At 37.4% G+C, this 27,776-nt stretch overlaps 2 protein-coding genes across 3 annotated transcripts; both read right to left on the bottom strand.

The window, feature by feature from the left end:
* Positions 1 to 401: 401 nt before the first annotated feature.
* On the bottom strand, positions 402 to 4,574 carry LOC129926857 (sex-determining region Y protein-like). The gene is given in 4 exon segments (XM_056033321.1): positions 402 to 557; positions 873 to 940; positions 3,446 to 3,596; positions 4,566 to 4,574. Coding segments are annotated over 4 exon segments (384 nt in total).
* A 3,843-nt stretch (positions 4,575 to 8,417) lies between these two features.
* Positions 8,418 to 27,776, bottom strand: LOC106050599 (transcription cofactor vestigial-like protein 2). 2 transcript variants are annotated; one of them, XM_013205617.2, is made up of 5 exons: positions 27,220 to 27,776; positions 24,841 to 25,222; positions 11,780 to 12,101; positions 10,842 to 11,014; positions 8,418 to 10,077 (listed from the first exon to the last, which is right to left on the bottom strand). In XM_013205617.2, exons 1-5 carry the CDS (start codon positions 27,310 to 27,312, stop codon positions 10,022 to 10,024), a joined length of 1,026 nt encoding a protein of 341 aa, XP_013061071.2. In that variant the 5' UTR covers positions 27,313 to 27,776; the 3' UTR covers positions 8,418 to 10,021. The 2 variants fall into 2 exon arrangements, with proteins under 2 accessions (XP_013061071.2, XP_013061073.2); XM_013205619.2 differs by lacking the exon at positions 27,220 to 27,776 and adding an exon at positions 26,693 to 27,099.

A 27,776-nucleotide genomic window follows, 5' to 3' on the forward strand; every position in this document is an offset into this window, starting at 1 on the left:
AAAATTACAAACTCTACAGTGCAATACTACTTTAATGGAACCCATGTTCCGAACTAATCTAATAGCCTACATCCGTAGAGTGTGCTTCTAGTCAACTCCATCCTTTAATGACATACACACTTAGCGATTAAAAAGCAACATAAAGCTTATATTTCTTATCAAGAAGCGTGCGTACAACTATTGATACATTATCAGAATTAACTTACTAACTTAATTTACAATTTATGAGCCGGATAGTGTAGAAATTCCAGGGCTGATTTTGACTTCCAGTCCATCGCTGTTTCATGGGGCTCCAAATATTTATAGGCTTACGAAGTTTTGGTTTAATTCTAGTCATGAATTGACTGTTTTGTTCTTGATGTCTAGATGTAGTCGTGAATTGACTGTTTTGTTCCTGATGTCTAGATGTAGTCATGAATTGACTGTTTTGTTCCTGATGTCTAGATGTAGTCATGAATTGACTGTTTTGTTCCTGATGTCTAGATGTAGTCATGAATTGACTGTTTTGTTCCTGATGTCTAGATGTAGTCATGAATTGACTGTTTTGTTCTTGATGTCTAGATGTAGTCATGAATTGACTGTTTTGTTCTTGATGTCTAGATGTAGTCATGAATTGACTGTTTTGTTCTTGATGTCTAGATGTAGTCATGAATTGACTGTTTTGTTCTTGATGTCTAGATGTAGTCATGAATTGACTGTTTTGTTCTTGATGTCTAGATGTAGTCATGAATTGACTGTTTTGTTCTTGATGTCTAGATGTAGTCATGAATTGACTGTTTTGTTCTTGATGTCTAGATGTAGTCATGAATTGACTGTTTTGTTCCTGATGTCTAGATGTAGTCATGAATTGACTGTTTTGTTCCTGATGTCTAGATGTAGTCATGAATTGACTGTTTTGTTCCTGATGTCTAGATGTAGTCATGAATTGACTGTTTTGTTCCTGATGTCTAGATCTAGTCATGAATTGACTGTTTTGTTCTAGATCTAGTCATGAATTGACTGTTTTGTTCTAGATCTAGTCATGAATTGACTGTTTTGTTCTAGATCTAGTCATGAATTGACTGTTTTGTTCTAGATCTAGAACGTGCTACAAATGAGAAGATACTTATGTTATCAATGTTAATTAGAGACTTGAACTCTACTTAGTCATTGTTTTTTCTGACTTATTAAAGCAACCCAATCATTTCACAACTTATAATCAATCTAGTGATATTTAAAAAAAAAAAACATAAATTAGTTTTCCTTAATATGTAGACAGAAGACCTAAGCAATCATTTTACAAAGCTTATACCAACTCACGCTGTCTGTCTGTCTGGTAAAAAGTGTAAACAGGTTATTTCTTCCACACTCATTCTCGGATCAAGCTGACACTTCGCATAATTATTCATTGATATAGACAAGAAAAGAATATTTTTAAAAAAGTAAATAGCAACAATGTAAACTAATACTTCAGTATTCACAACTATTGCTAACTTTCTTGGGTTTAGTCCCCTTAAATAATTGTTAACGCTATATCTCCCTCACGCATTCTCGATCAAGTTGATACTTTAAAGTATTATTTATTGTAACTAAAAACACGAATCAATAATTAAACAAAAATGCTCATTCAGTCAATTAATTATTGGTAATTAATTATTTTGTTTGATATCAAATAATGGAAATAACTTGTACATTATTGGTATATAATTTTAAGGACAGACCACACAAAACTAGTAGCGGCTATTTCCTTTTCAGGGGCTACTAAAAATGTTTGAACATTTGTCACATATAACTTCTATTTGTCTCTTATAATTATATGTGCTATTACTTTTGTCAGATAATCTTATATCCAAAAATCATATTTCTTTTTTATATAAAATGTGGAATATCAAACTAAATTCGTTTTTAAAATCTATGCATCTCCACGTCTATTAGTGAAGGGCAATTCTCTATTGAGTAGTAACTCCTATGCTCACTAGGTGTACCTGACTCAGCATAAGGTAATTATTCCTTCACAGTTCTTTTATTCAATTTCTATCAAATGTAACAAATACTATTTCGGAAAACGATACTTCCTCTATCAGAACTAACCTATACAAACTATTCCAATAGATGATTTGTTGATTAAGAACAAAGACTATCTATGATTTAGAGTTAGTAAAAACTGGCATGTAAAGCTTGTATCGATATTTTGTCCCCTCAAAACTACCTCTTAATTTACTTAACAGGTCATGAGGTGGGGGGGGGGGGCAAGAGAAAAAAAAGGGAGGGGGGTGTCAAGGATGGGATGTTTGCGTGACAAGTGGTATGGGTGGGGGGACGGGACTGGAGACGGAGGGAGGCTGAAGAAAAGTCACAACCGTGTGTTTGTTTCAACTCCAGGGGCGCCCTTTGTTAGCAGCGGATGAATGTTGCCCCCAGACTAACGTGTTTGGTCCTGATGGCGTTCAGTTCCTCTATTTAAACTCGCCCGCTGCAGTTTTGCTCTGGCTTTGATCAGACGGGATTATTAAGGAAAACAATTTTTGAACGAAGACGTCTTAGCGCTGGAGCTGGAGGTTAAACCTTCGGGAGGGGGGAGGGGAACTGATTTCACACCGGTTGGAAGGGGGTGGGAGGGAGTGTTCCATTCACTTTTGTTGTTGGTCACAATAGTATTCCACTCGTATAGATCCATTACGAGCCTGACTCTTGATTGTCTCTTGTTGTTTTATAGGATGCCAAGTAGATTGACGTTTAGATTCAATACTTTTAGATTGAAGTGGATCGGGCTTCGTCAATTTGTTTGTAATTCTAATTATAAAGTCGTTTAAAACACTTAATATGTTTTTTTAGAAACAATTCAAATTTTTACAACTATAAAATTCCAAGAATACTATTGAACCCCACTTCCCACTTCAAGCCTTATCATTCTGTAGCTATCCGTGTACTTTGGTTCATAGTTATTTTTATTATTATTTTATTTTTATTCTTATCCTTATAAAACTGGAATAATATTCATTCGATGGCACTGCCAGGGGTCGACATTTGTTAAAGTTCATTGTTGTCCCCTTAACACTGTCCACTTGAACATGTTCTGATGATGTGGCAGATCTTGACCAGTACTGCCCTCTAACGTGTCATGAGGATCCTCTAAGGAATGCTTAGGGCTTATTGTAACTACTATTATTATTACTAGTATTATTATTAGTAGTGTAGTCATATTAGACGTGCTTTAAATTATCTGGCGAAGAGAAACGTAGAAGAGAAAAGAGAGGACAAGAGAAGAGCTTATAATTTAAAGAAGGATTTGAACAAAATAATAATGAAAATAATATTAATAATAAAACTATCAATCAATCGATCCATTCTTTTTTTTCTATGTATATATATATATATACCAAGAGGGTCAGCATAAAGAAAAAAAAAGATACTAGTATTAATAATAAAGATATCAATCAAACGATCCAATACTTTCTCTATATACTTCTAATAAGAGGGCTAGCTAAAGGTTTGATTTGGACTGTTGTTTTATTGCTTGAAGTTTCCCTATCGTGTTGTTTGTATTGCTGCTGCTGCTGGTGCTGCTGCTGCTGCTGCTGCTGGTGGTGGTGTTGCGAACTATATTTTTGAAGGCGCTGTTTGAGAATAGCGAGGCAAAGAGAACACGGATTATCTTAAGTCAAGAGACCAAGTGTCGGCCCACTTGAATGATTCCTAGCATTGTTGAAATTCTAGAAGGTGGGGCGGCCAGTTCTAGTTGAGCTCAGGGGGCGCACACAATGTAAGCCTTGACCCACTGCAGCCGCTACAGAATTATGTGTTCACACAACTCTCATCGCACACATTTTCTACACACACACACAGACTTATACTCCACACAAAATGTATGCACACACACTTACACGCCACTCACATCTAACCTCACACTTGTATGCTCCTACTTACAAGCCACTCACATCTAACCTCACACTTGTATGCTCCTACTTACACGCCACTCACATCTAACCTCACACTTGTATGCTCCTACTTACAAGCCACTCACATCTAACCTCACACTTGTATGCTCCTACTTACACGCCACTCACATCTAACCTCACACTTGTATGCTCCTACTTACACGCCACTCACATCTAACCTCACACTTGTATGCTCCTACTTACAAGCCACTCACATCTAACCTCACACTTGTATGCTCCTACTTACATGCCACTCACATCTAACCTCACACTTGTATGCTCCTACTTACAGGGTCGGATTTAAAGAAGGGCAGTCGGGGCTACTGCCCAGGGAATCCACGAGAGAGATGTTTTTATGTTTCCGAGTATCGACGGGTCAGAAACTTTTTTTTTCAAGTTTTTTTTTTGTTTTTTGTTCACGTTTTGTACTGACACTATTTTCAATCTTACAATGATATTATCGAAATGCTCGTACTGTATAATTGCAGCTCCGGATTTACGGCAGTGCGTCAGGCCGGGACTTCAACCGCCAGAGACTTAAACAAAATATACATTTCTTTACTAGAATATGTGTTTCGCTTTTTTTTAAACAGAAAAAGAGGGGGGGGGGGGAATAAATTTACAAGTAATCTATTTCTCTCTTCTTACACATGGCATGCTTTTAGGTAGAAGTATTATTATTAATAAGTGATTTTGTAAAGCTCTTGAAAACGTGTAGGGGCAACGTTGTTGATATATATACTTTAAAATGTTTCACTAGCTCACACACATTATATATATACTTTAAAATGTTTCACTATCTCACACACATTATATATATACATATATATTCCCTTATTGAGCATCTCCATCATATAATTTTTTTTATAGTTTTTTTTAAATGATTACCCATAAACCCTAGAATGTTTTTTTTTTGGTGTTGCTGTTGTTGCTGTTATTACTGATTCTGCTATCCCAACTCATCCTTAAATAGCATTATCTTTTAATGATGTTATTACTGATTCTGCTATCCCAACTCATCCTTAAATAGCATTATCTTTTAATGATGTTGTTACTGATTCTGCTATCCCAACTCATCCTTAAATAGCATTATCTTTTAATGATGTTGTTACTGATTCTGCTATCCCAACTCATCCTTAAATAGCATTATCTTTTAATGATGTTATTACTGATTCTGCTATCCCAACTCATCCTTAAATAGCATTATCTTTTAATGATGTTGTTACTGATTCTGCTATCCCAACTCATCCTTAAATAGCATTATCTTTTAATGATGTTGTTGCTTGTTGTGAAGTTTTACTTTTTATGTGGCCCTCTAAAAGGGAAAGGACGCTTTTTTTTTTTCTGTCAGGTTTTAATGTCAAGAACTAACCTCCAATTCAACGTCTCATCTGATCATTATATGTATCCTACTGAAACAATCAATGAAACAGTTGCTTTCAGTAGCTTGAAATCGAGGCGATTTATTGTTTCTTTTAGAATTACATCATTATCTACACATTGGGTCTGACTCCTTCCACAAGCTCAGCATATAAGATATCTTTAGGGATTCTACCATCTGGTATGCGATTAGCCACACCAGATTCTGCCCCGTCTCAAGATTAAGCCAAAACCAGTGACTCTTTTGGGCGCATCCATTGCCTTTCGAGACAAAAGGAGACATATATCTACACATTATCAAGACTTTAAAAAAAACATATATAGATCTAATAGGCCTATACACTTAATTTAGTGTCATAAATGCGTAATTTGAGATTCTTATATCTAGTTTAACTTTACACATTAAAGCCGCGATGAAATTACGAGGACTTTCTAACAAGTTTTTTTTTTATATTTTAATTGTAATTTCAAACTCTTCAAATGCTATCTGAGGTTTGCTTGCAAAGAACTAGAGAGTTGGAAAACTTGGCATTATCAACGAATCAGAACCAATGACTTTGCGGGGTTTAAGTCATTGATTAACATGCATGAGTAGATGGACACATGAAATATGTAGGACGTAAGTATCTGCTTTTTTTTTAAGTAAGGTCTGTAATCTATAGCTATATATATATATAGCTCATCCTTCGTGATCGGAGATGTGCACATTTCTCATTTCCTATGGACTCGAAGATAATGTCTGTAACATGTAAAATAAGAAGAATCCATTGTAGTTCAGACAATGGTCACCAAAGGAGATCTATGTACAGTTGACATCACATGCCTTATCAACTTGTAGATGAAATCTTACAGAATTAAATTATTTTCAGTTTTTCACAAGTGTTAGATGACTGCCTGGACGGTCGTCTCCATGGTCCCGGGTTCGATCCCCGCCCGCCGGCATCTCCCACCAATTCTAAAAGAATGTCCGAAAAATGTAGAACAAACAAAGAACACAGACGAAGTTTTCTAAATGATAAATACATCTCGATATAAAAGACTAGATCTTCCCCGTAGTTGGCTTTCAGACATGGTGTCTACTACAAGTCACCTGGAAACAGCATATTTCTGTCAGAAAAGTTAGGCCTATCTTCTGGACGGAAACGTTGAACACATTCCCCAACTTTTATGACGATATTGAGTTTTAATGATCGATCGTTGGCTTGTAGCTCCAAACCGCTAGTACAACTAAAACAATGTAGTCGTTTTAAACGTTTTCTTAGTGTAGAGATATTGTAGTAAATAACTGGAACAAACTTCTTTTGTGAATAAAACTCCCACTATCAGTTTTATCAACAATATGCACAGATTCAATTTGAGATGAGATCAAGATCTAATAGCAGCAAATAGAAACAAAATCTAACAAAAAATACATGTCTATACTCTTTCTCTAGGTCGCCATCAACAATCATACGTGTCACATATATTCACATTTGAATCACGCCAGACCCTTTTGTGGTTTCATCATTCTGCATTGCTAAAAACCAATAGCCTAACCCCATTCTCGCCGTTACCTTGGAAATACATACACACACTCCATAACAATGAGTTTAGATTTCATTGTATCAGTTCAATGACTTTAACAACATTCGCTTTGTGATTCTTAGATATTTCAAATGGAAGCAAGCTAGTAAATATCTACGTTGCATGGCAGTATCTGGAGTATAAGGTGGTAAAATAAGTATTTGAAGTTCTGATTACATCAAGCATTCAGAGATGAAATTTCTAAAATCGCAGTATTATCGTTGGAGTATTGTAATAGGTCACGGTCAGAGAAGTATCTGAAACAAGTAAAACGAAAATATGCATTTGACCAACATGACCATTCCATTTCAAGTAAAAGGAATAAACTTTGTGCCAGTTTGCTAAAAGTGTATTTGCTGTTAGCGTAAGCTCTTAGCACGTAACAATTAGCATGTGTCTAGCACTTAAATAGTGCATCGTTCTTTTTAAGAATGTAGCATCGATGTCTGGTTACGGCACCTCAAGAAATTACGATTTTGGTTAAGATTACATGTACACCATGAGCATAGAGCGTCAGGTATTTCAACACCTTTTTTTTAACACAACACGCAAATTATGTGAGAATAGAAAACTACGGGTACAGTGTCTAAGGAAAAACAAGCCAAATGCAAAAAAAAAAAAAAATTCTTAAAATAAAAAAACAACAACTTATATTGATGTGTATCAATTAGTTTGGATCAGCCATGTAATTTAATGTGTAATATATCTAGACTAACAACAATAATTCTGTGTGATTAGAAATATTTTTTTCCGATAATTTTTTTTTAGCGCAATTTCATGCTTTTAGCTTTCTCAATACGCTATGATCCTATCACTTGACTGGATCAGTTGGAAAGGGTGGGGTAGAAAGCACGGGGTATTTGGATTTTTTGTTTAAAGGGAACGAACCTGTGAGCTTAAGGCTTCTCATGCTTCTCAAGCCAACACGATAACCACTGTGCTAGCGAAAAGTCTATGAACATGGAAGATTGTATAGATATCTATTGTTTCTATTTCATGTTTGTGTTCACTAAGCCTTAGACGGCATCCTAATATAAAGGAAAATAATTATACCACCACTTCAGTCGAGCACTATTTCTTTCCCTTCTTGAGATATCAAACAAGTAATTTATTACCAATAGTTAATTAACTAATTGTTTTTTTTTTTATTGGTTCTTGTGTTGTCAGGTAAAAGAAATAATTGTGCGAAATTTTAGCTTCATCCGAGATTTGGAGAAATAACGTGTACAAACTTTTGGTCAGACAGACACACACAGGCACACAGACAGACAGAGTTAATATAAGCTTTGTAAAAAAAATTCTTCTTCTTTGTTCTAATTTTTATGTTGGAGGGTCAAATGACTTGACAAATATTCGAGATGAACTGCGCAGTAGTTTCCAGGTCAGGCAGCTCAAAATATGTTTTTCTTCTCTATGGGTGTTGAAGGGCGAGTGTCTTGTTCGGGCCTCTTGACAAAGAATGCAGTTTTGAAGGACATGGTCGGCTTTCTCTGGTGGCACTCAACAAGGGGAGATTTCACAAGTAAATAAACAATTATTAAAACTTATTTTTCAGTCTTTATTTCACATTAGAATCGCAACGGTTACAAATAGCAAGATGTTACAGTGCAACAAATGTATACCATAAGGCATTTCATGTAACATAACATAGACAAAATGCAACATAAATTGATCACAGAATAAACATTGTTAAACTTATTTACAGGCATAAAGAACATCTTGAATAAGAAAACATGGACATAGCTATCTTAGTCTATGTTGTAATACAGTCTAGTCTTAATGTGTGTGTGTGTGTGGGGGGTGCCATTGTCAAGGGAATTCTTACTCTTATATTCATACACATATACACTCATCCACATCTTAAGGAAAACATCTATACAAGCATACCTTTTCTCGTACTTCAGACACTTCTACACGTAGTTAGAGTATAAGTCTGAAATAATAGTCAGTGGTCAGCTAAAAGGTCGAAAGGCATTTTTAGTCATTCTTAAAATGGGGGTTCTAGATCATTTTTTAATGCTAGCAATTAAGTCACTCAAGGTAGCAAGACAGTCAGAAAGTGCCACAACTCAGTGCTCAGTGCTGCAAGAGTTGAAAAGTATGCAAAGTAGTAATTTGGTCGATATGTCAGAAATCCAGTCAGTCACTTTCTAACAGTCTGAGTACGTCCATGTTTGTCTGCTAAGTAATTATAAACGTTTGAAAAATCAACAACATATTTAGCTGGCTACCTGATTAAGTTTAGTCATTCGGAAAACAAAACTTCTAGGAGTTACTAAATAAATAATTTCAAAACAATCTATTGTTTGATATGTGATCAGCCGGTCCTGGGATATCAAAATAACAAGTAACTAGCACAACAAACTTCTGCAACAAACAGTTTAAATAATAATCAATAGTTCGATCACTAGATTAGTCCATATATCAATAATCTGGTTAAAACTAGAGTAAGCCGAATATCACTAGATTTAAGTTGATATCATTTGAATAATTCATCAGTCACAATAAATGTCTCTAGAGATCATCAAACAACATTTTTAGTCCAACTATATTTGGACTCTCAGGCACCTATAGAGCTGTTGAGATATCTTTATATCAGACAAGATAATACAACTAGACTAGGCAAGCTATCACTATATCAGATAATACAACAAGACCAGATATTACTATACTAATCATAACAATCGAGACAGATTAAAATTAGCAAATAACAATATAGCAACAAAATAAGTGATTTTCTTTTAAAACTTGTGTCCAATAGTAGCTTTGTTTTAATCTCTGAAAATAATGATGATTTGGCTTTTCCCAGAAATTAGCCAATAATGTTCAAGTCCAAGTCTATAAATATCCCTGATGATAAAATGAATTTTATTATTGTTTTCTTAGAGTTTTCTAGTTCATAGGACGAGCAAATTAGCGACAAGGTTCGGAAACCATGGTTTGATCTGTGAGTAGAGACTTTTAACAAATGAGGCAGATCTGTAAAAAGTTCAATTCAGATCAAGTCCACTGTTCCCATTATGTTGATGTACGGCAATTGATCTACAGGACAGTCGCGTCGGGTACGTTTACTGTAACGTAGACTCCTGAACAGAACCAGCTCTTCCTACGCATCAGCCCAATCATGGGTTTTCCTCCTGAAAGAAATATCACGTGACGTTTCAGAACCAATACAAATCCTTGGTTGCCTCCTGCAGTCCAGCGGCGGAGTCCATAGCTGTGGGAGAGAAACATGGAGATGGCTGTTAAACATAATCAAAGCCGACCACGGGTGATACATCAAGATCCTTCTAGTCTCGCTAACATTTCAAAACAAAATGGCAGATTCGTTTGGATTGGGGGGGGGGGGGGAGGGGGAGTGAGAGGCAGTAGCTTGACACATTGGAAACTAATGACTCCCAGAATGACTTTTGGTGTCTACAGTGAGCCGGTCATTCAATGTTTGCTGTCTCTTGGTGGTTAAATATGTTTAGCTACAGAGGTAGTGTGCCAGAGGTGATAGACAGAGGGAAAGAGAAAGAGCGTGTGTGTGTGAGTGTGTGTGTAGAGACGAGAGTGTATAACGTACACTATTTCAACTCATGGCATTTCAAAGTTCAACTAGCAAGGCTGCAGGATTCATTCATTACTAATACACTGAGACTTAATTTCAACTTCTTTTTTTCTCTAGATTTGTCGGCTGACTCTTAATGCTCGAGAATCAAAGGAATCCTGATATACTAAATGGCAATGGAGGTATCATTAATGGATTTCGCAGCCATATGCGGTATTCTCTGCGTGAAATTCGCGTAAGGTGAAGTTAAAAATTATTCATAATTAGCTTATGGTTGATCATAATATAAATAAAAATCGTAAAATCTTATTTCAGTTTGGCCATTTGATCAACACTCGAACTAGTCGAAAGATATTTGAAGAAAAAGTTTGATCTTCCTTGCATCATGCATTCAATACAATTTGTATCAAGATATCACTAATACAAACCTGTGCACGAGCCGTGGTGGGCGGCGAAGTCAGCTCCAAACCTGTGATCGCTAAATCTTGACCTGCTGTGATCTGACGACTTTGACGTATCACAATGTCCAGTCATACTACTGAAAGGCGATGACCGGACCGCCGAAGGCTGCATTAAAAACGAACTGTAGTTCTGTGAGAACCTGCCAAATATTGATTGATTGATCTTGTTATTGATTGACAACTAAGAGCAGAATATAACAAACATTTTCAACATTTCTGTCTTACATTTGTTTCTGTTTCTGTGGTCAACAGTTGTCATGTGGCTAGCACAACGACAAACCGTCTACTTTCACCAATAAACCCATTAGAGCTAGAAGACTTATAGAGATTAAAAAAAAAATCCCCAAATTCATATCCCTGTCTTCACGAGGATCAGTGGCGTAGCTATGGATGGGGAGGGGGGGGGGGGAGAATTAGAAAATGCCCCCGGTGTATTTTACAATAATCGCTTTTTAAAGCCATTTATAAAAAAAAGGGGGGGGGGAACTACGACCTGAATTTGAACTCATGGCTCTCGAGTCGACATTCTAACCACTCTGCTAGTGAAGTGTTTATAAAATTAGAAGTTAATATAGTTATGTATTTTGTGTTTTAAACTTACTTTAAAGCGGCGATCTATAAGGGGACTAGTTCAGCCTTTACCACTACTTCAGTAAAGTACAATTTCTTTCCTTTGTTCGACATACCAGACAAAATAATTAATTACCAATAGTTAATTAACTAATTTTTTTTTCAATTGATTCTTGTTTTATCAGGTTAAAAAAATAATTGTGCAAAATTTTCAATTTTCATCTGAGATTGGGTATTGGAGAAAAAAGTGTACAAACTTATTACCTATTTTAATGTGCCTAGGTTTGTTACTTATTCTAAAATCTCTCCCTACATATATATATAAAGTCAGTTACCTACTAGACGTAGTGTAGCCCAAGTCGTATGGAACAGGTCTGTGTGGGTAAGGCATACCCGAAGACGATGAGGGGAAACTGTAAGCCCAGGGGTCAGCTTGCAAGTTGGATAAACTGTGGAGAGCAGGGGAGAGATAGGTACCGTGAAATGGGTTCAGTTCACCGGAGCTGGAGCTGCCGCTGACTCCGACGCTGCTTCCGTGTGGACCGTGGAATTGATGACTGGTCTGGCCCAGAAAGTGATGCTGGTTGGCCTGAGGCTGATAGGAGCTGTTCCAAAACGATGGAGGCAGGTCACGTGACGACATTGGTCTGAGCGATGCTAGAAAGAAAGAAAGAAACATCGTGGCTTTAGTGTTAAATATTAATAGCAATTACTACTACTTGTTGGCCTTTTTCAGTCGTAGAACGACTTATGGTTCATCCCTTATTTTAGAGACACTCCCGTCCACATATATAGCAGGTCGAGGTGGCTTTCGCTTTGGTGGTAGATGAGCTGGCCATTTTCCGTGTGGCACGCTTTTCTTCAAGAGCAAATAATAGCAATAGTAATTATACTGACAGAACGTCGCATGAAGTTTGCTGGACACGTTCTCCGACAGAATGAACTACGTATACCAAGAGTTGCGATGACATGGAGGCCAATACGAGGAAAGCGCAAACAGGGACGTCCTCGTATTACTTGGCGCCACACCTTCATGGAGGACCTCAGAACAGTGGACACCAGGTCTGAGGAGGCTTTAGACATTGCCAACGACAGATTTTTATGGAGACAGCTTACTGCCCAATGCGCCGAACGGCGCGGGAGGACTTAAGTCTAAGTCTAAGTAAGTAATTATACTCTATATTAAATTTCAAGAGCCCTGATGCATCACTCATTACTAATTCTCCCACTGACAATAAAAATATGAAAATTGAACCTGTTCTCACCTACCATATGTCTAGGACAACTATGATATTTTCATGTTCAAAACCGCAGTGGTTAAATTTACCAGAAACATTTTTTTTTTAATTCACGATTTCCAACTATGAGCTTGCGCTCCCAGAGCTATATTTTTTATGTATTCTATTTTTTATAGGCTAGTACCAAATTTATTATTTGTACTTCCGTTTTTTGTGTAGGTTAGGGTGGGGTGTATAAAAAGTGATGCCACGCTGTTTTAAAACAGTTGAGTGACCAGTGTACGGTCAGTACAGCATCTTTGTCTCTGTGACGAGAGGTCTTGGTGATCTTAAATGCTAGTAATTGTTTTCAATATTTTTATTTCTGTACCTGGGACGGCTTGTAAGTGTAGAAATATTTTATATTTTCTTTTACTAGATCTATGGCACACTGTGTGTAAATATACTAGATATATTTTAATTTAGTTTTATTTTCTAGTTGGCAGTTTATGTTTTGAGCATCTTAATTTAAAGATGGCGGCGTCCATCAGTCCTGCTTTGAGTTTTCTAGATCTAATAGAATATATGATTTTATGTATTGCAGGCCATTATTGCTGCTTCAATTACACTGCTGCAATTACACTGCTTCAATTACACTGCTGCAATTACACTGCTGTTTTTACTCTGCTGTTTTAACTGCTGGATATAGCAGAATATAGCTGCTGGAATACATGCTGCTATAGTATTACTCTGCTGTGCTATTATAACTCAAATAACTGATATTACTCTGTTGTAGATCTAGATTTATTTTGTTTCTGTACTATATCTAGTTTAGTATTGCCTTAGTCAAGGCTTAGTGGCTTAGTTATAGTCTGTTTCTGTTCTTAGTGAATACTAATAGTAAGGTACTAAGGCTAAGGTATTCTTGTTTTAGTGTTAGTGTTATGGGTTGGTTGTAGTAGTAGGATATTGTAGATCTAGACTAGTTTATTGTAGTCTGTTTGTGTAGATCTAGGTCTAGGGTAGTAGTTGTAGTGATTTAGTTAGTGTTTTATCAGTTTGTGTTAGATAGTTTGTTGGTTAGTTTGTAGTGGCGTAGATTTAGAGGGTTGTTTATAGTGGTTAGTGTATATATTATTTTATTATTGATTTATTTTTGTACATGTAAATAAAATTTTCGTTTTGTTTATTTATCCTAAACTAAAGTTTCGTTATCTTATCTTATCTTATATAATACAGACGTTACTTCAAAAAAGAAGATGATTACGTCCTACGCGTCATGCATTTAGTCATGCATATTAACCAATGACTTAAATTCTGCCAAGTCACTGGTTTTCCTGGCTAGCTCAGGCAACCCATTCCATGCTCTAATAGCACTAGGGAAGAAGGAGTATTTGTACAAATTTGTCCTAGCATATGGGATGAGGAATGTGCCTTTATCTTTGTGTCTTTCAGAGTATTTTATTAAATTTTGTTTTTGTATTTGAAGATTATGGTTCAGTGTTTTATGTATTATTGCTACTTTACTTTTGAGCCTTCTGTCCTGAAGGCTTTCTAAATTTAGTGATTTTACTAAAGGTGTTACTCTAGTCAAATGTGAATATTCGTTTGTTATGAATCGCACTGCTCTATTTTGTGTCTGTTCTAGTTTCTTAATGTTTTCTTGAGTTGAGGGGTCCCAAACAGAGGATGCATATTCTATTATTGGCCTAACCAAGGTTAAATAACATTTTAGTTTTATGTTCTTATTTGATTTATAGAAATTTCTTTTAATAAATCCTAATGCTTTGTTTGATTTTTTTGTAGTTTCATCAATATGTGGATTCCATGACAGTTTTTCATTTATTATAACACCTAGGTATTTTGCGTTTTTAGTCTGTGTTACTGGTTTGCCATGAATAAGATAAGTGGAATTAATTTGTTTTAGTTTGTTTGTTACTCTTAACAACTGACATTTTTCTGGGTGGAAAGACATGCTCCAATTTGATTCCCATTTCTGTAATTCATCTAATTCTCTTGTAAAATATCTGTGTCTTGTGTTGTTTTTATTGTTCTATATATTATGCAATCGTCTGCAAATAATCTGACTTTTGTTCCTGAAGTAATGCAATTTGGTAAATCATTTATGTAAATTAAAAATAGTAGTGGACCCAAGACTGTTCCTTGAGGTACACCTGAGTTTACTGTTATCGGTGTTGATTTAGAGCCATTTATTATTACAGTTTGTTCTCTCCCTATCAGAAAGTCTTTAATCCACTGATGCAGTGGACCATTAATGCCGAAATATTTTAATTTTTTAAGCAAACTATGGTGGTGAACTTTGTCAAAAGCCTTAGAAAAATCTAGTAAGATAGCATCTATTTGTTCACTATTATCTAAACCTTTTGAAAAATCATCAATTAGTCCTATTAGTTGTGTTTCACATGATCTATATTTCCTAAAGCCATGTTGGTATGGTGTGAGGACATTATGTTTGTCTAAGTGGTTTATGATGTTGCTACATATTATGTGTCTTGCTTTCATTTAGTTAAGGTTAGTATGTCTGGTTACTTAGGCGACTCTAGCCCCTTGGTCGTAGACTGAGGTGTCACAGATTGAGCCCACCCAGTAGCGCTAACATCTGCCTACTGTTGGTAAATTTTAATGTTGAGCAGAGAATAGGTCTCTCCCACTCGGGCCTGCCTGACCTGCTCACACAACCAATAAGTTTTTATACAAGACGACATATTACAAAATGGACCTCATTCACCAATCATAAACAAACAACATTTTGCCACGTGGTTCTCTATATCTTCTATACAAATTACGCAATCCATAAAGGCTATCACGTGATACGTAATTTTCATTGTTTTATCAATATTATCACGTGGCAAAATGTTGTTTGTTTATAATTGGTGAATGAGGTCCATTTGCACTTTCTTTTTATAATGATTAAAAAAATATATTTCTATTCCCTTCAGCGTGTAGGCCATAGACCTATAATTTATGTCAATGTTATGGCCAAATTAGACTTCTACACATTTGTTCTTTTTTTTTTTTTTTTAACCACGTAGATCTAAACAAAATTGAAATAAACAAAAGCAATTAATTCAACAAAATTGAGATATTTTTTTTTCGGGATCCCTAAATATCTGAATGAATCCAGAGTGGAGAGCCAGCCTAAAGGAAGGGCCCAGGTTTCCAGATGCCATACACAACAGTAAGTAAAAAGAGGAGTGAAAGAGCAAGTGGTGCCTGATGATAGCAGATGTCCAACCTGTGACCGTAGCTGTGTATCAAGGTTTGGCCTCTTTAGTCACACCAGAAGTTGCGAAGGGAGAATATAGTTGCTAGAGATCTAAAATGCTACAGATTTTATACTATCTTTTGTTAAGAGAGAACGTCTGTAATTTATAAATAAGATTAGATCTAGACCAACATGTATTATAGATGTAAACTAAAAATACAAACAATTCTCGCTGTAAATCTATTTAAGTAGACCAAATATTTCTTGTATAATGCTGCCTTGTGTGTGTGGGGGGGGGGGGGGGAGGAGGGGTTAATTAAAAAAAAATTATTAAGACTTCACTGAGTTTAAATAGGTTTACTTCTACACAGGCAATAACTCATCTCTCTTCGAAATCTGTTATGGCCAAAAAAAGTAACATAGAGCCTATGAAACATTTCAATATTTACTTGATAAAAAGCGTAGGTAAAAGCTGGGATTTTTAATCCCTTGATAACTTGACACCCTTGAGTCCACCCAGTTGTAATAATGGGAATCTGACATTAGTTGGGGAAAAGTAAAGGTGGCTGGACATTGTGCTGGCGCAAGATTTAATTAAAGAATAGGGAATGAGTAAAGATATTATCCAAAGAGAATCTTGGACATCATTCGTTTTCTCTCAAAGCAAAACCTGGCACTCCGTGGACATCGCAAACAAGTTAAAGAAGTATTAGAAGGTCAAAAATCAAAGCAATTTCTTGGATTTAGTGAAGCTTTTATCCAAGTAAGAACCACTCCTGATATAACATGATCTTTTAACCAAGCTTAGTTTCACACTATATGTGTACATGGCCACAAAAACACAAAGCGAGTGTATTGTAATTTTGGACAATTACGACAACATGATGAAAATAAATCTTGATGGTGTTCATAACAACATTGACACAAACAAATTTCCTATGGATAGAAACAGACTTCAACGGTTGTCGCACTTTCTTCCGTAGCCTCCAACGTATGAAACAAGGATCCGTTGAGCTCTTGAGTTTTATAAAAACATATTCGCTAGATGGATCTGTCTCGAATATCGCCATCTTGATTCGCATATATTCTGACGATTGTGGTCAATGTGGCCTTCATGCAAGTGAAATAGTTCTAAGCTTTAGTTCATTCAGATTTACGACAAACTCATTATGCAATTTTGTTTATTGAGCAAAGGCTGGTATAAAAAAAAGATTTTGATAAATTATTGATAAATTGCTAGTATGAAAGCACTAAGATTTATCTGTAGTATCTTTTAGTAAAATTGATTTTTTTTTCCAATTAGCAAAACTTGGACATTTAATACACATTTTTTTTTTGGGGAGGGGGGAGAAAACGAGAACGTTTTACTTTTCATTATTTTTTTTTTGGGGGGGGGGGGGAGGGGAGGGCATCGGGTGCGCCTGCCGAACCGGGCATCAAATACTATAGCTACGCCACTGCTTAAATGGATAATGGACCCAAGACGGGCTGAAATTGTTTGACATACTAGCCCTAGCCTCCGGAAAGAAGACAGCGGGATATGACGTCGGGAAGGGTTCAATCCCGGGACCATTGAAACGACAGTCTAGAGCGCATACCGAACGATGAGCCAAAAAAAACATGATCATATCCGGGGAGGGTGTAGATAACTGATACTAGAGTTGCCGGGCCAAAGTAGGTTCTTGGAAGGAGGAGGGTACGATCTAAAGCAGGCCGTTCTAATTGAACGTAACTGGTAATAGAATTTACGGACCATAAGTTTAATAAATGGGAATAAAAATAATGGGGAAGGGGGGTGTCCAGTCACAAAACTATGCGGGAGAGCAGAAAGGTGCAAAGGATGCGATTCAGAAAGAAAAAAAAGAAAGGGGAAGGAGTATTCCGTTTTATTGAAAGAAAAATAAAGTGTGTGGGGGGGGGGGGCTGATCCAAATAAACAGTATATACCCTAGGAATAAAGCAAAGGGCGAGGCCGGTGTGGAATGCAATCATTTTTATACAGCCTAAACATAATGCAGCATTAAGATATCCCCCCCCCTTTTATTAGAACATAACACACACAAAAATGTTTTAAAGACAAACTAATCTAAATACGTTTTTAAGTTAAAATAAGTTTAAATAAGTTTTTGACAGATAGGTCTTAATGTCCTTCGTCTGAGATCAATGTAGTGAGTCATGTTGTCTGTCTGAGATCAATGTAGTGAGTCATGTTGTCTGTCTGAGATCAATGTAGGGAGTCATGTTGTCTGTCTGAGATCACTGTAGTGAGTCATGTTGTCTGTCTGAGATCAATGTTGTGAGTCATGTTGTCTGTCTGAGATCACTGTAGTGAGTCATGTTGTCTGTCTGAAATCAATGTAGTGAGTCATGTTGTCTGTCTGAGATCAATGTAGTGAGTCATGTTGTCTGTCTGAGATCACTGTAGTGAGTCATGTTGTCTGTCTGAGATCACTGTAGTGAGTCATGTTGTCTGTCTGAGATCACTGTAGTGAGTCATGTTGTCTGTCTGAGATCACTGTAGTGAGTCATGTTGTCTGTCTGAGATCAATGTTGTGAGTCATGTTGTCTGTCTGAGATCATGTAGTGAGTCATGTTGTCTGTCTGAGATCATGTAGTGAGTCATGTTGTCTGTCTGAGATCAATGTAGTGAGTCATGTTGTCTATCTGAGATCAATGTAGTGAGTCATGTTGTCTGTCTGAGATCACTGTAGTGAGTCATGTTGTCTGTCTAAGATCAATGTAGTGAGTCATGTTGTCTGTCTGAGATCACTGTAGTGAGTCATGTTGTCTGTCTGAGATCAATGTTGTGAGTCATGTTGTCTGTCTGAGATCACTGTAGTGAGTCATGTTGTCTGTCTGAGATCAATGTAGTGAGTCATGTTGTCTGTCTGAGATCATGTAGTGAGTCATGTTGTCTGTCTGAGATCAATGTTGTGAGTCATGTTGTCTGTCTGAGATCATTTAGTGAGTCATGTTGTCTATCTGAGATCATGTAGTGAGTCATGTTGTCTGTCTGAGATCAATGTAGTGAGTCATGTTGTCTGTCTGAGATCAATGTAGTGAGTTATGTTGTCTGTCTGAGATCATGTATTGAGTCATGTTGTCTGTCTGAGATCACTGTAGTGAGTCATGTTGTCTGTCTGAGATCACTGTAGTGAGTCATGTTGTCTGTCTGAGATCACTGTAGTGAGTCATGTTGTCTGTCTGAGATCAATGTTGTGAGTCATGTTGTCTGTCTGAGATCACTGTAGTGAGTCATGTTGTCTGTCTGAGATCAATGGGGAGCGAGTTCCAGACCCTTGGTCGATGCACTGAAAAAAAAAACAAGCAAACAGTAACTTTTGAGGGAGAAACGTGGCACGACTAAAGGCGTTGAGTCTATGTAGAGGATTTGGTATGCACATCAGTAGAGTTAGTCTTTCATCTCTTCTGTAGTCATTTAATGTTACCTTTTATTTTATTAGAATTTCGGCGGGCCCGAGAAAACGAGCCAAGGCTTTCAAGCAGCTCTGCCACGTTACACACACTGCCCCCTCCCAACGCATGCCCTTTTGTTTATAAAATTAAGTCAATAAAGATCCTCATTAATCTTTTATCAAGTTTGTCTAATGATCTTTTTAAAAAAATTCTTTATCACTGTTGTAAGTGAAAATTAGTTGTGATGTTGTGTTAGGCGTAATGTGTAAATGCAACCGTGTTTGTTTGTGTAGCATTATAATTCTGAACGCTCTAGATGTAATACTATATATGTGATGTGATTGTAGTATAACAGCTAGACAGGAAGTCCATATTTTTAAAAATTCAAAATGATATGTTCTTTCAGATATAGCTTTTGGAGATTTGCATGGATTGTGGACAACTTATAAATAGAAAACTTGTTGTTGTCTCCGGTGTACAAGACGAAGGAAGTGTCGATGAGCGAGACATTTAGTTACAGGAGAATTGGTTTAGCACTGCACATTGAAGCTCTTCTTTTAGTGACCTCTACTGAGTTGGCAAGGTTGAAGGTTGAAGTTTAATTTAACGTCCAATATGATCATAGTATGCTAACGTAATTTCCACATTTGTGATATGGCCTAATTGATTTTTAAGATTGGAGTAAATATTATTTGAGCCCATGGCGGTCAAAGGCTTGGTCTGCGTTAGATGTAAGAAAATGTTTAGGTCACAAATGGATCAACGTAGTCACGTGAAATATTTTACTCGAAGACTGGAATAATACCTTATATATTATTTACCTAGTTTTGTAGAACATAATAACAAATAGCAACATCAGCTAGAATTCATAACTATTTGTACGAGAAACTGATCTAGGAATAGAATGGGATAGCTTTGAAACGATAGGTGACATCTAACTTGCAGTGTAAATAAAATAGTAAGAAAGAGCCAGCAAGCACAAGGGAGTGTATTCGTGTATAATAAGCCAACTACAAACTAGAAGTAATCACAAGACCAACGAGTAATTGTTTTCTCAGTGGTTTCCCTTTGACACGCGGAAATAAAAACAAAACAAAAAATATTTTATTGTGATGCAGTATAGCATGAAATTCTCTCCTGGGACCCTACACTGACACTCTCATACCCCTCTCTCTCTCTCTCTCTCTCTCACACACACACTTACCACAATGTAGATGCACTGTGCTGTCTCCCCTTACTACCCTACAGCTTACCACTGGCACTCAGTGTACGCTGACTACAGCGGGGCATCTCATGCTTAATGTGAAGTGAGCGCTATCAGATAAATTATTAGTACCGACAGACAAGAATGTTGTTCAACATGTACTGGAGAGGAAAAAGGGGGGGGGGGGAGAGAAGCTTGCAAGTGGAGGGGGGAGGGTGGAGAGCAGACGCCACGTGGAAGAGAACACGAACGTCAACGTTTGCCTTGTGGGAAATTTACGGAGGCTAAGAATGATGCGCAATTTTTTTTTTGTTTTACTTGTCGTCTGCTGAGGTTTTGACGCGATGCAATTCATGGACCTGGTCACCCCATTGAAGTTGGAGAATATTTTATAATGTACATAGGTTTGTCTTCGAAGATAGCACATGTGAACAGTATCTGGGATGGCTACATATTTAGCCAAATCCAACGTAGATATCTATTATTTGCAAGGTTTCGATTAAAGTTTTCAACTCGCCGTCTTAGCTTTCCGTTTGGTGCCTAAGTTGTATTCAGCTCCAAGCCATTGATCTCCTCTGTGCTAGTGCTGTAGTCTTACCATCGTATACTCAAGAGTATACTGTATTCACTTTTCCACAGTATCTATCGCTGTGTTAGGGTTACTTTCTGATCCTATTCTCCCCTCCACCCCTAGACACATAAACACACACACACACACAGGCAAGTGTTGTCGATATGTATGATACATTCTAAGCACTCACACAGCAGTCTCAGATGCTGTGGGCAGGTCACGTGTGCGGAATGAATGACTTCAACAACCCAAAAAGGTTCGTTTAGTTTAGTAAGAAGAAAATGAGTTTAAGATTGAATGATTTAAAGACACTCTCAAAGTGTCCCTGATAGCTTTCACCATGGACTCTGCCTCTTGGAAGACTGGAGCAGACAGGGGCGGACTGAATATCAAATATCTGTCCAGACATAACCATACGATCCGGCCTAATTCCGACATCGGAAGGAAACAGTTATTTTGCCCCGATCTAATAAGAAACTAAAACGAGTGATTCATTTTCGAGAACCGAAAGAGCCATGTATATAGTCTAGTGGGCCTAGTACTAAGTAAATGTTGTACCATGTATATAGTCTAGTGGGCCTAGTACTAAGTAAATGTTGTACCATGTATATAGGCTAGTGGGCCTAGTACTAAGTAAACGTTGTACAATGTATATAGGCTAGTGGGCCTAGTACTAAGTAAACGTTGTACCATGTATATAGGCTAGTGGGCCTAGTACTAAGTAAATGTTGTACCATGTATATAGGCTAGTGGGCCTAGTACTAAGTAAATGTTGTACCATGTATATAGGCTAGTGGGCCTAGTACTAAGTAAATGTTGTACCATGTATATAGGCTAGTGGGCCTAGTACTAAGTAAATGTTGTACCATGTATATAGTCTAGTGGGCCTAGTACTAAGTAAATGTTGTACCATGTATATAGGCTAGTGGGCCTAGTACTAAGTAAATGTTGTACCATGTATATAGGCTAGTGGGCCTAGTACTAAGTAAATGTTGTACCATGTATATAGGCTAGTGGGCCTAGTACTAAGTAAATGTTGTACCATGTATATAGTCTAGTGGGCCTAGTACTAAGTAAATGTTGTACCATGTATATAGGCTAGTGGGCCTAGTACTAAGTAAATGTTGTACCATGTATATAGGCTAGTGGGCCTAGTACTAAGTAAATGTTGTACCATGTATATAGGCTAGTGAGCCTAGTACTAAGTAAATGTTGTACCATGTATATAGGCTATTGGGCCTATTACTAAATAAATGTTGTAAAGATCTCTTACAATAGGTAAGACTAAGTCACATTGACGGGGCTTACTGCCATTCAAAGTTTACCATTTGTCCAGATGTCCATATAGCCAGTCCGCCCCTGGAAGCAGACGACAGAACATCGTGGAGCCTCGTAAGAAACAGCGTGAAAATCACTGAAGACGGAAAATCAAAGTCGAGACAATACACACAGGATCTACCTATAATACAATATTTGTGGAGTCACAAAAATACAAAGCCAAGCCCTCAGTGCCCCCAACCCCCTGGCCCCTGAATGACATTGAATTCAATGGACAAACTATATAACTTATACAGACGACAATGCCCTAAATAACGACAATGTTAATCTAATTTCCATCATCTCACCGTTAGATAAATGTCTTGTTTATATCATGACCAGAATGTTTGGTTATTGATAGCTCTGCGTGTTGTATTCACACTGTTGTGGCAAGACATCCGCAGTGAATGACACCGACATGTCTATCCAAATGATTGTTACCCAATACCTCTGCAGAAGTGGGTCCGTTTCTCAGATGTAAATGAACGACCAAACATCCAATATAATGAAGAAAATAAAAATGTTTTAGCACTATAGTGGAACTATTGCTTTATTGTCCGACAGGCCGATAACTATAGAGCTACGAAGTTTCTCAGTAGTAAAAAGAACCTGGACAATAATAGAACCGAGCAGTGCTGGATTGACCTAAAGGCAACATCAGCTATAAATAAACCTCATTCACCAATCGTAAACAAACAACATTTGGCCACGTGATTCTCTATCTTTTCTATACAAATTACGTAATACACAATGGCTATCACGTGACAGTTTTTTCCGTTGTTTTATCAATATTATCACGTGGCTAAATGTTGTTTGTTTTCGATTGGTGAATGAGGTCCATTAGGGCCTCCGCTTGCTTGGGGACCCCCGAAAAATGATCACAGGGGTGTTTTAAATCATTTTGAAGAAAAAATAAACGAAAAAAATTGCCTTACAAGGGGCCTTATATCTTTAATATGTTAGGGCCTTATCTAGTCTAACTTTGGCAGTGTAAGAGGACACGCTAAGTGGTTTAGGAGCGATTCTCAACGAACTGTGTCTCTTGTTAGAATCTGCAAATACATTTCATGTACTTGCTGGTTTTCATTGAAAAGGTCACGTGTCATCGCATGTCTGCCTGTACCTTGGAGAGGGAGACTGAAGCATATTGGATTCTTTTTTTTAAATTGTTGTTGTTATTGTTGTTTTATGTTAGGTGTTTGAAAAAAAGTAAAGTTGCTTTGTTTATGTATTGCAATGGTATGCATATGAACAGTATGCTAGTTATGTGAACTGAATGGTTTGAGTTTATTTTCTGAATGACAGATGGAATTTTCTGAAGTGTAGTTGGTCTCCTGGAATGAGAGGAAAAAAACAACGGGTAAGCGTGGTGTTGCAGTCGTCGTGTTTTGGATCTTAAATTTATGGCTGTCGAGTTGTTTTGTCTTTTTTTTTAAATTGTTTAAATTAGTATTCAGTTTATTTGTGATTCACTAGTAACCTAAACTTATAACATTTGGTCCATTGTGCATAGTTGCTAAGAGTTCGAGCAATCACTCATGTCTCACTTGATATAGAACAAAACTAAAAAGCCATTTTTCCCTATTTCCACAGCAATCGTAGGGACAGAATTTTTGAAGAATGTGTCATTTAATTTTGTTGAGCTTTTTATGTCAGTGCAAAAGAACGTCATTTATCCGGACGTCAGTTATCCGGAACGTCAAATTTCCGGACTGCTTAGTTTTGTTTTACAGTACTGTATCTAAGTCGTCTGCTTCTGTACAACGATAGATCTGCGATTATTTCTCTCAATAAGTGTAGGCTTCTACCGGTACTTATAATAGAAAGCTTTGTTTCTCTGTAAATTGTACTTAAATTCAATGTTTACCTACAGTGCGATAACCATTTATGAATTTTCTTTATATTTCTAGTGAAATAGAGGGTTTATAGTATTCCGCATTCAATTATCGGGACGATTGATTATCCGGATAGATCCCGTTCCCATTTAATCCGTAAAATCCACGTTTTACTGTGTGTATTAACAATAAAATAGGCATGATAAAACGCCAAAGTTTATTGATATTTAGGTCAATCCATCATTTTAAACAAATAGTAATATTTTTTTTAATCACAACCTCGGTGACCATTATCACAATGCAATCTTTCTCCCCAATTTCCTCCCAACCACTTCTCAATTTCCTCCTGATTATATTTTAAATACTCCTTAACCACTTCTCAATTTCTCCTTAACCACTTCTCAAATTCTCCTTAACCACTTCTCAATTTCTCCTTAACCACTTCTCAAATATCCTCCCAACCACTTCTCAATTTCTCCTTAACCACTTTTTAATTTCTCTCCAACCTATTCCCGATTTCTCATTGAATTCTCCATCTTCTTCCCAATGTCTTACCAACATCTCCCCACCAAACCTTATCCCAGCTGACTGCCTGGGCACTTTACTTACCTTTGTTTCCATGTTCTTTGCTTCTCGACAAGTTGCTGGCAGTGTCGTAGGCTGTCGACTGGTTCAGCGCCCGCGTAAAATGATCATCCACAACGGCAGACGTGTCTCCAGTGAAATACGTGAAGAGAACACAGTTTACGCCCATGTAGTGGGCCACTTTGGGCTCGGGGTCCCTCGCGCCCTCCTCTTTAACCAACGAAGAAGGAGGGACGGATGATGTTGAGGAGGAGGAACTGGACGGTACTATGACCGAAGACCTGGATGAGGACGACAAAAGCGATGACGTCAGTGACGATGAAGAGGGGTAAGGTAGCGATGACAATGACAGGGCCGTGGACGGTGGAGGGCCTAAGTCCAACGGCTCTTGCATCTTGGACAAACTCTGTGAAATAGAAATGATCTCTTATTCCATGTTACCAAAACACAAATATACTTTCTAACCATAGAATATGAATACCTAATTATTAAGACTAAATGAACTGTTTTTATTACGGAAGAAAGCCCGTAATATATAGATATAATGTAAAATATATATATTATTTTTCCTTAGAAAACGTCGGTACAATAATATTGAGTTGAAATAGAAGTAACACACACATCAACAGAGTAACGTATGTCTTTTTGAAACCTAAGGCTTAGAAAATAGCTGAAATACATTATACATAAACGGAGAATATAAGAAGATCTCCACGTGGTGGTCGACCTTTGGATTCACCTCTAGCCCGAGTGTCTTTAAATATATCTCCCAAGGAACAACAGGTGTAACGACTTAGCAATCTTTCAGACAGAACGATTGCCGATACAGGACGGTGGTTGGGACCTTCCTGTGGCCTAGACCAGTGTTTCTCAAACTGTGTTCTGCGGAACCCTAGTGTTCCGCAAGACCTGAATAGAAGCTACTGGAATAATTAACTTGTAGGCCACGACGTGAATTTATCTCTCTAAAAAAAACTAAGCCAAGTGTTCCACTAAATACTCAGAATGTGCGAAGTGTTCAGTTAGAGAAAAGTTTGGGAACCACTGGCCTAGAGTTCCACGAGTCCTAATGTCAACTCTTATAACCAATAATGCAAGTGTTTTTGGGTTGAGAGAGCAAATTAACGAGCTGGGGCTTAATGGGCTCATTTCCTAAATCTCGTGCAGCGTTTGAGAGCATGATGAAACTGTCAGTCTTTGAGAATGCCCCAATTGAATTGTCCTCAGACAGACCACAGGAAACCAACATAAGCAACAGTCTGTATGGCAGTCCTGGGGACAGCTGAGAGAAACATCTGGCTTCTTGTCTCTGGCACAGACTACAAAAGAGGTTAGAATACAGCAGCAACTAGATGGCTGTGGACGATGAACCCACAAGACTATGGTCTCAACGACACAAAGAAAAACAGACAGTTTCCTGGTAGGCCTACTTATCGATGACAATATCAATTAAAAAAAAAAAAAAAGCTATGCACGAAGAAATTGTTTGTCCTCGATTCCGAAAAGTAACGAAGATTGCAGTAGTGTACGAAGACTATCTATCTATTGAATGAACTATAAAGTAAAGTGGGTTTTTGATTCTCGGGTGAATAAGTACGAAAATGATTCAGACATACGTTACTTTTGAATATACATTTTTGTTTACTTAAGGAAAGCTGTGTTATTTACTAATTCAAGTACACCATTTGTTGTATTCAGGTGTACGGATACCCATACTTCGTATCCCCCCCAAAAAAAACAACATAGGGACTAAGTCTACCTGGCGTGTAGAGATTTCCAATAGAAATGTACAAATGTAACGCAAACAAAACAAAACTTTTTTTTTTTAAAGAATATTTTTTATTTGTATTTTAAAGAATGGACGTTAACCACTTACCGCTAGAATCTAGAATTAAACCCATTTATTTTAAAACACTTCTGTGTTGTCCTAAGAATTCATTCAAAATGACGAGTTCTAAAGATACTGGATACTAGTTTTTCTTTATGTTCTCCGGGTAGAGACGCTGGATCTTTTCTCCCTGTCATTGGATTCGACACACACACACAAAGATGCACAAACCCACGTACACCCATCATTGTGATCTAAGATTTACAATTTTATCTGTCAACCAAGATTCGAGTAAACAATAAAACCTAGTGATTTGGCGGGGGAAAAAAACACAAAAAGTCCACACCACGAACCTCTAATGAATGCTAACAATTCCTGGCTCCACCTGGCTCAGAATGCCAGCTATCAGGCGCACTATGCATAGACGCGGAATACAGCGGTAAAAACAGACATTCTCGAAAACTTTCGATATGAAATCCAACATGGTAGGTATGTCGTCAATGTTGCGCTGGTTGGACGCGTCCATGGCAAGAACAACGTAACATAACCAACGATCAAAACAAAAAAAAACTTACCTGGCAGTGAATTGAGTCGCCAGAGTATGATGTCCTGGGGTATGCTGGGAAATTTGGTGCAAAGGGCTTACACATCACATCTACACAAGTCATCTTCAACGCTTAACCATCAACTGGAGTCACTGGAGACTTTTTTTTTTTTGAAACCCGTGTGACAAGATGAGGGGGGGGAGGTGTTCCACCTTATTGTTTGTATTGATGAAGTTAGGAAAAAAATGGGGGGGGGGGCAAAATGTATGAGGGGGTTTTCTAGGAATGAAGGAGCCGAATGGCGTGTGCGACCACTACCATGAAGAATGTCGACAATTGAACTTATGCCACGAATGTTCAGAGCCAGTCCTGTGACGAGACGTTTCCAGCTCCAGGCTCTACCACTCGCACGCGCTTTCCAATGATGTATTTCCGCCCTCTGATCTTGATTGGCATTCCTGTGGGAGGAGTGTAAAGACGGACAAGCTCAAAAGCCCCCTTGCTATTGGCTGATGGGCAGGGCAAACATGTCACACCACCGCGTGGCCTTCACATAACGTTAACAACTAAACAACACAAAAAAAAAA

This window comes from Biomphalaria glabrata, chromosome 6 (assembly GCF_947242115.1).
Source record: "Biomphalaria glabrata chromosome 6, xgBioGlab47.1, whole genome shotgun sequence".
NCBI lineage: Eukaryota > Metazoa > Mollusca > Gastropoda > Planorbidae > Biomphalaria > Biomphalaria glabrata.